This window comes from Chanos chanos, chromosome 16 (genome assembly GCF_902362185.1).
Source record: "Chanos chanos chromosome 16, fChaCha1.1, whole genome shotgun sequence".
NCBI classification, from domain to species: domain Eukaryota; kingdom Metazoa; phylum Chordata; class Actinopteri; order Gonorynchiformes; family Chanidae; genus Chanos; species Chanos chanos.
The window spans coordinates 2,994,369-3,006,058 of NC_044510.1; the positions used below are offsets into that span (position 1 = coordinate 2,994,369).

General features: G+C 40.7%; 1 protein-coding gene across 2 annotated transcripts; it reads left to right on the top strand.

Annotated features, from left to right (window-relative positions):
• The first annotated feature begins 1,738 nt into the window (after nt 1–1,738).
• LOC115829400 (NEDD4 family-interacting protein 1-like) lies at nt 1,739–10,813 on the top strand. 2 transcript variants are annotated; one of them, XM_030793499.1, is made up of 8 exons: nt 1,739–1,884; nt 4,716–4,803; nt 4,904–5,043; nt 6,020–6,107; nt 6,648–6,772; nt 6,954–7,020; nt 9,659–9,764; nt 10,186–10,813. In XM_030793499.1, the coding sequence occupies exons 1-7, from the start codon at nt 1,855–1,857 to the stop codon at nt 9,760–9,762; spliced, it is 642 nt and encodes a 213-aa protein (XP_030649359.1). In that variant the 5' UTR covers nt 1,739–1,854; the 3' UTR covers nt 9,763–9,764; nt 10,186–10,813. The 2 variants fall into 2 exon arrangements, with proteins under 2 accessions (XP_030649359.1, XP_030649360.1); XM_030793500.1 differs by having other exon boundaries at nt 4,904–5,034.
• Nucleotides 10,814–11,690: the final 877 nt, after the last annotated feature.

Sequence of the window (11,690 nt, forward strand, 5' to 3'; positions counted from 1 at the left end):
CTTGAATGTGATCAAATGAGACTCCCTGGAAAAAGGTATTGTGGCACTTTCCTGAATAAATATGATGCTTGTTGTTGAAGACATTATATCGATTCAATGTACAGATCTTTTAACGTCAAAATTTCAACGCCGACTTATAAGTATTGTGTTAACATTTTTACAACCATTAACATTAAACCTTGTTTCAATGTTTTTTCAACATTGAAACAACAACTGACATTATTGCAACCCCATTTCAACGTTGAAGGTCGGTCACGTGCCAGCTGGGGCATCCTCTACTAACCAGACCTAGTTTGGCTCCAAAGTGATTTGGTCAGTTTGACTGAGTGTTCCTTCAACGGGCTGGAGGACTGAGAAGAAACATACTGTGGGCTGCTACAGCATCTGTGTTTCAAATGAGTGAGACAGGCTTGTGTAAGTATGTCTTGCTTCCTTTAACAAGATTAACAGAAGACCTCCTAGCCACGACACTTCCCAAGAGAAACAGAGTGCCAAACACACCCAAACACATTTTACAAATTTCAACTCTTGCACAGTATGCAGAAAGCTATTCAATCATTGCTGTCTATGAGCCCTCCCAAAGTACAGTGAGACAGATTCTCCATGCACTGCCAGGAGATTTTCCAAAAGCCGCTTTTGGGGGTGGTGTCCAGCACATGCTCCATTTAATTGGGAGACAGTCTCACTGACAAGGATGGATCACCAGTCCATCCCCTCTCAGATACCTTGTCTGGTGAAAGCCACTGTCTTCTTGTACACAGATACTGCTACAAAGCTCTTGTCATCTTAAAGAAACACATTGCCTTCAATTGTGTCCCACCAGACATAAGAACTGCAACATCTAAGCCTTTACCTGGGCTTATATGCTTTAGCCTCTTACCTTGTGGAGCTTCCCAGATGCTTCTCCAAGGTGTGGTCTGCACCATGGCTGGGATCCCTTTGGCCCATGCAGGCTGTCTGATGAGCATAAGCCCATCAGACGTGTGGCATGGTTCTTGACTGTGTGTAAGGTTCCCATATGGTTGAGCAGTTCTGTTTTTTCTGGGCTGCAGTAAGATCTTGCCAAAGGTGATGGCATACATATTGAGCCCTTTCTTACTTGACCTCAACTGATGTTAGACCTGCTGCAGGTCCTAAACTAGAACCCAGTCAAGAAAGGATGTCTGTGAAAGTATAACATTTTTTAAATTAATAAAATAATGGATGGTTTTATTTAGAAGAACATGTTTTTTCTTTTTTTTCTCTTTGTTGCTGCAATGCATATCACATTAACTGCAACGAGTTGCCATGAGAAGAATTTAGAGGCGGTTTAGGAGAGGGTGCTTGGGACCAAGCAGAGGTTTGGGAGATGGACAGATGGATTGCTTTGCATATTGAGTGGTAACTGATAGTGATATCAGACGTTTTTTCTCATAACTCAGCATACATTTATTATCATCATCATCATCATCATTATTAATATTAATATTATTATTATGATTAGTAGTAGTAGTAGTAGTAGTAGTATAGCGATTGAAAACACTTCAAATTTTCATGAGGAAAAGAAAAACTCATTCATCGCAACAGGTAATTGCCCCAGTCTCGAAGTCGGTAAAGGATGCACTACATATTGTTGGCCAGCAGATGTCAGTAAATCGTCCACTGATGCCTCTCTTGCGAGCTCCCTCTAGGGGGCAATATGCTTCGAATTTTTACCCATGACGTCGCAGGAAACGAACGGAAAGATCAAGAGAGGGACTTGGACCAGATATCGTCCCGAATACAGTTAATAGCCTGGTTATATAATCTCATTCATATATTTCCACTGGTGCTTTTTTCGCCCTTTTGGAGTCTTCTGAGTTTCTTTACATCAGAATGGCTGAGCCAAGTGGAAGATATCATCAGGTGAGTGAAATTTTGTGTAGTACACAAATACAGCTAAAAACGTAGACCATAGAACGGTGACGGCCTAAGTTACTGAGAAATACCGACGGTGCCTGGCGTTGTAGGCCTCATTGTTTTTTTTTCTCTCCTTTTTTAATCTCTTGTCAGTTGGCCCCTTTAAACAACGAAGTCTCCTAAATCATAATGATAGTAGTAACTAAATACATTAGTTAAAATTCGCTGCAATTACAGGGACATCCGTCCTACTTATTCAGTTTGCCAGTATATTGCTTATATTGCTTATGTTTTCGAACGCAATACCTTACAGCCTTCTTGAAGTCTCGCAGCAAAGACTAAGTGATTTTCAGATGTTACAGCGATCACCAGTAAGGCACGGGTTATTTTGTTTGCTTCTGTCTCATATATATCCAAACGTTCTAACGTTCATTTGAGTAGTGAATAAAACACATTTTGTCTGTGCGTCAGATTTGCGTTTTGAATGTTCAACGTTTGTCGAATCTTGCTATGTGTAGTTAGCTCTGCTAGGAAATGCCTAATTGGCTAACGGTAGCATCAAATCCGGTGTGATAACCTAGCTAATTGGGCGTATAGAAAGCTTCTATGTAGCACGTATATCGACCAGTATTAGTTTAAATATAGCGAGGCAGGACTGCTATGATTTAGCCAGTTAGTCACAGAACTATCCATTTAACATAACCAGGTTTACTGTAGGGTGGCCAGGACTGGTATCCGTTGTCGGCTAATCCAGGCTGATTAGCCAACTCTTACTATTTATTGGGAGTGGTCAAGTGTACCCGTCCCAGCGGATTGTTATCCGTTACTGTTTGCCTGATTTCTGTTATTATTAGTAGTAGTATTTACATAATGATCAAATCCGCAGCATCTCTGTACATCGCCCGTGCTGGCCAATGATGAGTTCATTGACGCCAAATTGTTAAGAGCGATAATGAAATTGAAAGCATGAGTGATAAGCAAGGTCCTAAACATTTGTATAGTATTAAATCAGTGATATGGAAGACTTACGGGCTGTTTAAGCCAAGTTATATAAAATAGTACGCATAACCACGATGTTTCGATGTGCTAGATTACATGATCGATTTGAAATGAGAATTTCCTATTATTCAAACAGGTGTCCGTACATCTTAGCATTTAGCACAGTAAAGACACCGTCTGGACTTAATGTGCTTACCGCGTTTGTGTATACATTTCTCCTTAGATAAGTCTGTTTTAAAAATGTAACTTAATCAGGCTAAATTGTTCTACTTTGAAAGTAATTTCTTCTCTGCGGAAAAGTGTTGAATGACAGTGGTAACTGCGTTCTGAAGACACTTGATATTCAGTGGACAGGAGGCTTAAATGACTTTGCGTGTTTATACTTAATGTTTTTGTTTGTTTGGTTTTGTTTTTTGTTTGTATCAGGATACCACACAGACCATTTGATTTCTATGCGAATCCATATTGATATGTTGGCTTAATGAATAGAAAAGCTATATACAGCACTGTGGGCCTGTCCCTTGGACCTCAGAAGACTCCTAAGCCCATTTGAAATGGCTAATTTGAAAGCTGTACCTTTACTTTGTTGTTATAGGTTGTTGTCACGGTGATCACAAGACGGTCAGTCTGTCATTGAGTGTGCATCAAATTAGCTGACTAAGCATTTTGTATGTGTATCTGTCAAATGGGTCAAAATCACATGACTGTACTGTAAACCAGCAGGTCATGTGACTGATTATAAGTCGTGTCGGCAGAACATCGACTTGTTGAATGCTGTTATGGAAGACTTAGCTTTTTAGCTCTTACCAAACTTCTGACTTATACCTTTCATTCACATAAGAGGTCTGCTGTCCTACAGAAGTTTGGTCCTGTCGTTATCTATCTGTCTGTCTTCTAATGGTTGTGTTCAGATGCTCATGAGAGCTTGGACTGGCTGAGTCATGTGGAGCAGACGCGGGGGGGCGGGCTGGAAGGGAGTGTCCTTTTAGAGAGCTCCTTTTTACAGGGACAGCACTCTTGCAATGAGTAGTTAAAGCTAATTCAGTTATTCTTAGTAGAGATTGTGGGTAGTTTTTATTGGATAGAAATGCGGGAACTTTGAACTCAGTCAGACCATGACTGGTTTACACGAGACAAAGATAATCTCTCTTTATTACGTGAACAACACTTTTAGTCCTTGGTGCTTCAGATTCCAGGGTTTCGGTCTGTGTTTACTCACTTTGGGCCAATAATGCCCTTTACCGTTGGTCTTCTGCGTAAAGCAAAGTGAGTGCAAATTCATTGTTAAACAACATTTCTGTCTGTGGGCATTGTTTTTATTTTATGGTCAAAATTCATTGTATTATATCAATGCAAATAAACAAAACAGGGGTTTTTCGGTGAAGATTAGGCCTCTAGATTGATTGGCCACACCTCAACTAATGTTTTGTACAATCAGATTATGATGGAGAGCCCAGCCTAGAAAAGTTAGCGCCACCAGTGGAGTGAAAAGGATGTCAGTCATGACTGAAACCACGTAGCAAAATAATTTACTGTATAACATACTGTATAAGCAGTAAAATATCGTTGGTAATACACAAAAATTTGATCTATGACCGAAACAAATGGAAATACATTAGGCGAATAATAAAAAGAAACACTCGTTTTACGGTGGACAAAAGCCTGTGGATTCATTTTAAAATAATTGGCTTTGAACGTTCCCACATTAAATCTGCAGTATTCTTACTGTGTTCTTTGGCAACTCAGCGGTATGTATCCGTTTGTCAAGGGTTTTTACAAGATATTTTACCCGTCCTCTTTGTTCACTTACCAATCTTTTTGGCTCCTCCCTCTTTCAGCTGCCCAATGAGGAGGAACCTGATGACAGTTCCCAGGCTACCAGCGATGCCCCGCCTCCCTACAGCAGCATTGCAGCTGACAACACAGGTGAGCATCAGTGCAGACAGAATGAATAGATATTCCCACACGTACTGCTTTGCTCCAGACAGGCCCACTCACGTATGCCCTTGTGCCATCTAATGTGCAGCTTACTTTGATTACAAAGAAGACGGGGTGTTTCCGAAGCCGCCCTCCTATAACGTCGCCACATCCTTGCCGTCCTACGACGAAGCCGAGAGGACGAAGGCAGAGGCCACGGTGCCGCTGGTGGCGGGAAGAGTGAGTAGTGTACGTTTGCTAATATACTTCAGGGCTGGGGTGGTGGGGAGCAAAAACCCGTTCACACCGTAGATAGTGGTCACTTATCGTGGTCAAACTGACAACCCCTATTGTTTTTGGTTAAAATACAAGCCAGATCATTGTCCTCCAAATTATGCCAGTCAAGGCTGTTAGCAATACCTGATAGTTTTTTAAAAATTTAAATCTAGAGATGAATATTCTGGCCTAAGAGGTCAATACATAACCTCTTCAGCAGCCAAATATACCTAACGTAAGAATTGTCCCAAAAAAAAAAAAAGATTAGATTTAGAAATCCGAATTTGGAAAAATGTTTAGCGGTTCCACTTAGCTCCAGCCAATCAGAAATGCCCAGGGAGGAATTCGCCATGTCCTTACGCCCGTGCCTGTGTTTTCTTATCACACACTGCTTGCGTCCAGCAAAGGGAACGACTGACCACTTTTGATGATGTAACTGCCTGTGCACTGGAGGTACTGTAAGAGTGTGGAAGTGTGTGAAGTTGTTTCACGTAGGCGAGATGTATCTTAAAATCCCCCTAGAAACATTTTCACAGTTTTTCAGCTTCCCAGCTGTGGTAAAGATTTACTGTAGTATTGCGTAATCTGTTTTGCTATCTGTGTAGAGTTGTGTAAAGTATATTGAGAGCTACAGTCAAGCCGGTGAGGACTCAACACAGTTCTGAGCTAAACGTTGCGGTGTTGATTGGCAGCTGCTGAACTGTTTAGTTGTTGGTAGACTGTGAAAATATTTCTTAGGTCTGGTGTCAGACAGGATGAATTTCATTCAGTTTTTCCTCAATTCAACAGAGCTCTTTGTCACCTTACGATATTTGTTCTCCCTTAAATGGAAATGCTTGAATAGCTAAGAGTAGCTAGAAGTGACCTGCTAGGTATTACAGACTGGTCTTTTAGACATGCACCGCGGGTTCCCCTGTGTTTATGTCTCTCTGTCTTTTCCTCTCTGCAGGATGATGACTTTGTGACGAGGGAGGACTTTGAGGATGCGGATCAGCTGAGAATAGGGAGTGATGGAATTTTCATGCTGACATTCTTCAGTAAGTGAACAGGAATGAAATCGGGAATGAAATTCGTTTGTTTGTTGGTTTGTTTTTTATATTTATTTTAAAATGGATAGATTGATAAGACATTTTTGCAAGCTAAATGTAATAAAGGTCTTTTAAAGGAGCTTCTTAAAGGTGAGATACATACAATGATCATATGTTTTTAGTTTACAAGTATAATGAATCTGATAAATGTTTGGAAGACTGTTTTATATGTAAAACTATTTGAAATGATTTTGAAATAATTTACAATACAGTTTTGGTAAATTCAGTAAATATTCATATCTTCACTATGTCTCTCACTGATGAAGTGTTTTAATTTATTTGTTTGTAAAGCGTTAAGAAAACTATAAATTCCTGTTCTTGTGTGGAGAAAACAAAAGGAATTCAATTAATAGAGTTAACAGTCAGCTTTTATAAACTTTGTTATAATTGGCATCTTCATAACTTTCTTCTCAGTCATACTGTGTGGTTTTGTTTTTGTTTTTTTAAACTTTTAATGTTTTTCCTCTCGTGTTTTTTCTTCACTTTTAGTGGCATTCCTTTTCAACTGGATCGGGTTCTTCCTGTCCTTCTGTCTCACCACCTCCGCTGCAGGTCGCTACGGAGCTATCTCTGGCTTCGGCCTGTCTCTCATCAAGTGGATCCTGATCGTCAGAGTACGATTTCTGCCCCTCTGCTTTCTAAAACAGAACCCCCCCCCCCCCCCCCCCCCCCCACCCCACATTCTTCACACACTGAGTTCTGTCAAACGATATCCCGTTGAGCTCTTCGTTTAAAAGTCATGGTTTGTATGAACCAGCGGATGGTTTCATCAGACCTGTCTGTCCTCTTTTGCAGTTTTCCACGTATTTCCCTGGCTACTTTGATGGGCAGTACTGGCTGTGGTGGGTGTTCCTGGTTCTTGGTAAGTATTCAGATGATATTGGGGAGGGTAACGGTACACAGAAGCCACGGTACGGTTCACACCACGGTTTTGGCGGTACGAGTTCGGCACAACGGGGGAAAAAAACGGGACAAAACCCCTCAAATGCATAAGGCTAGGTTTCTTTCGTTTATTTTGAACAGACAGTAGTGCAAGTTACAGTTTGTTCCACCTCGTGTCGTATGTCCTCCCCAAGAGACTTGGTACAGGCTGTAGTGCAGTAAAGGAGCCATAGAATGGAAATCACCAGTTTTTTTTGCCCTTTCCTCTCCTTGCACTGAGATCAATGTGCTATGGAAACATTGTCAAAGTATGAAAACATACACCCTCCTCCTGCAGCTGTACGATCTATGTGTAGAAAACAAGCCGCTCTACAGCCCATTCGGAATTCCGCGTGTTTGTGACGTCACAACCGCACATGGCCGCCTACAGCAGCGTGTAACCGATCGAAGGCTGTTGACAGCCAGCATTGCCGTCTTTCATTCATTAACAAATACGTTTTACTTCTTATTACAATGTACCGGTAAACAGGGACATAAGGTCCTTGAAAACTTATGTCGTCATATATTTGCACCACAGTCAGATCCCAAATCTTAGAGAGAAGAGAACAAACCAACAGTGAGAGAGTGAAATGAGAGACTCGCGCTTGTGAAGTTTGGTTCCGTATTACGTTCATCAGTCTTCGCACGCAGGCTACCGTGTATTCTCCGTTCGACCGCATGCACCGAACCGTACGGTACGTGCGGTGACGGTTCGGGACGAATACACGTACCGTTACACCCCTGGATGATACCGTTGGGCAGTACAGGCTGTGGTGGGTGTTTCTGGTTCTTGGTTTCCCTGGAGCTCTACATCCAAATAATGCATTTCAGAGGTTCTCCGACCTCATCCTGTGTTTCTCTCATATTTTGTGTACCCGTGTTCATATAATGTAATATAAACATGCAGCCAAGTTACAGGCTTAGACATGCAGAACATGAATGTGTAAGCTACTTATAGATATAAACGTGCAGAACATAAACAGAGGGGCTACGTATAGATATAAACGTGCAGAACATGAACATAGGGGCTACCTATAGATATAAATGTGCAGAACATAAACAGAGGGGCTACTTAAAGATATAAACGTGCAGAACATAAACAGAGGGGCTACGTATAGATATAAACGTGCAGAACATGAACATAGGGGCTACCTATAGATATAAATGTGCAGAACATAAACAGAGGGGCTACTTATAGATATAAACGTGCAGAACATAAACAGAGGGGCTACGTATAGATATAAACGTGCAGAACATAAACAGAGGGGCTACGTATAGATATAAACGTGTAGAAAACAGACATATCGGCAGATTACGATCAGAGCAGGATTCAAACTAACGTGGGTTGTTTGTCACAGCGACTTTGAGAGGAAAAAAGGATTTGGAAAGGTGTGAACTGCTGAGGAGACAGGAAAAGTGATGTGTGTGGTGGAGTTAAACCTCAGGGTTAAAGTGAAAATGACAGTGCCACGGATGGCCCACGGTGGAATTTTTCTTTCTTTCTTTTTTTATCACTTGCTCTCCAGCCCATTTAAATCAGTGCTAAAAAGGCTTTTAGAGTGAAACCGTAAACGTGGAAGGGAGTGATGTATGCTGATGGTGACAGAGACAAAGCTGAAATGGAGACAAGCTTTGTTTAGCTGATTCACAGGACCACATGACTGACACAGTTATCTGATAGACCTACACAGTTATAGCTTTTATTTTAAACATCGCGATACTGACACAGTGAAGACTCTGCCCTGTAGACGCCCTGCTAACGGATGGGTTGGCTGTAGTGAATTACCAGTTTACCAGTTTCACATGGTAATTCTAAATGAACCATTTAATCAATAAGTTACCATTTAACCAGTCCCTTAAGGATTATACTGGCAGTTAATTGGAGGAAATTGAACCACTGCATAGTTCTTGACTAACTCTGTCTAGGTCACAGATTGCTTTGATTTGACTGCAGTTACCAGTTGGACGTTCTCGTTGGTGTAGCAAGGGCAGGTCTGTTTGGGCAAAGCCCTTACCAACACCGTCAGGACTGTCCATCAGTCCCACTGCAAAGCCCGAGATTTGAACAAACCGAGATTTGTTAGGGAGCTTTGATGCACAACATATCCTCATAATCATTTTTGTTTTCTTCAGTTTTTGACAGGTTCTCGCTTTTCTAGGGAATTTACATTGTGTCCTGACATCCACCTGCCCAAAATAACCTGCCTAGTTATTTCAGCTCATTTACTGTGAACTGAATCATTACTGCATTATTCTTTTTTGGTGAATGGGATTTAAAATTAAATGAAGGAACAAACCAAACAAACGTGTTATTTTCAGGCTCTCATCACATACGTGCTACACTAGATACACTGTATGCATGTGGATCTGTGTGTCTGCCTGCCTGTCTATGAATTGTCAGTCAGCCAGTTGACAAAAGGGAAGTATTAACTCGCTCACAAAAAATGGAAGAAGAAAAAAAGAACAGTCATTTAAGAATGAGAATGGAGAACAGGAGTAAGGGGAGAGCAGGAGTAAGGGGAGAGCAGAGTGTGGTGTTTAGAAGATGGTGAGTTATAAGGAGTCTTTCTCTTCCCCAGGTTTCCTCCTCTTCCTCAGGGGATTCATCAATTACGCCAAGATCCGCAAAATGGCTGACTCCCTCTCCACTCTGCCGCGGACTCGAGTCCTCTTCATCTATTAAAGGTGTCAGAGATTAGTGCCGTTACTGTTACAGTTGACTTCTCTAAGACGTTCTCTGTTTTACATGTCTGTAGTTTTCTTTTCCCCCCCGGGAAAATCCCATAGGCCTTTTGAGATAAGCTACATATTGATTAGCAACTTATCAAATGTAAACAAAAATGGTGAATATTAGCACTTACACAGAGGGTCTAGAGAAACTAGGGATAGTTTGTTTTGGAATTATAGGAATATTTTTTTACCAGATTAGCATAATGATAAAACATAACGGTATTTTGCTGCGTAGCTTTTTGTGAAAGCTTTTTTTTGGACGCCTCCGTTCACATCCCATGTAGTTTATAAATTGTGATCTATCTTGCTTTTGGAGTACAGGATGGACATAATTAATGAATTAACTGATTAATGTTTCTTTTCTGCTGCGTTTCAGTTTCAACATACCAAGGTCCTGGCCAGCATTCAGCCTTGGATACGACAGAATCAATACGTATTTAAAGAAAAAAAAACGAGAGAATAAACTTTCATCTGTAATCAGCACACTTTGACCCCAGAGTTTCATCAGAAGATGGAAAGAGAATGATTTTTTTTTTTTTAATCTGTATTGGAGAACTTCCTTTAGTGGATAACGACACACGACCCTTTCTATGTTTCTAGTGGATGCTGACATTAAATCATTAGTGGGTAACGTCATATGCTATTGCAATCAGAATTTGTGATGTATCAGATAATGCCTTATATATATACACATATATGAGGTATTTGTTTGTAGTTACAGCATGCACTGGTCCCTGTTAGCCTATAGGGGGCAGTCTTGTGTTTCTTTTTTCTCGCTGTCCTCTTTCCTCCTTTGTTTTTTTGTTTTTTTTTCAGTGATGTTAAACATGCTGCTGGTTCCACTTTTCCTGATTCGGACTGTGCTTTGAATGGCACCACGATTTGAAGTCCATTTAAAGCGGTGCTTTTTGTTTTTTTTGTTTTTTTCTTCTTCCTCTCAAGCTGTCTCCATGCAAGATGTTTAAAATTGTTCTTTCTATGAAGTTATCTTTGATGTGGTTCAAACGGTATGAATTATTTTATTTTTAAATGTCATTTTTTTTGTTTGTTTGTTTTTCGGGGGGGGGGGGGGTGGTGGTTGTGTTTTTGTTTTGTTTTGTTTGTTTTTAGAAATGAAGGCCCTGTAAATGCAGATGGTTATTGTAGCACAGATTGTGAAACATTACTTTTAGGTGCACTTAACTGGCAGATGAAAGCCACAAAGCCACTCCAAATTAGGTTTCAGGTGATGATAAACATATATATAAAAATATAGTTTTAAACATTAAATAATCTGAACAGTCCAAATCCAGCTTCAGGCTCAAATAATAAAGGGCCCTCTTATGTGACGCCATGCTTCTTACATAATAAAATTATGTTTCCTTAATTCAATCAAGAAATTAAGAGGTTCTGAACAAATGAACATTTTTACAGTACAATACATTTGAGAATATCATGGCGTGTAACAGCTGTTTAAAGACATTCTTCGTCTGGATAATCACTCCCCACGTCTTGTAACGGACACCGAAAAAGGAAAACTCTGAGCTTTCCGTGTCTGTCCGTGCATGATTTGCTGTGGCTTGTTTTTCTCGTCCCTTTTGATTTTCACCCCAGCGGTGGAAATATGATCTGATTCACGTCTTTTCCCAAACTGCATAACGGATCATACGGTCCAGTTGATGTGCACGTGTATACGCGTCTGTAAATAAAACTGCTATTAAATGTCTCCGCTGGGTTTCTCTCTCTCTTTCTCTCTTTTTTTTTGTCATCCCCACCCCCCCAAATTCAAGTCCAAACTTAAGGTATGGGGCAAGGGTTCCTCGCTGGATGAATTCAGACACACTTACCTGGAATTGTGTTGTTTCTCCACCTGGCTGGTGATCTCTTACTGAAATGTGTGTT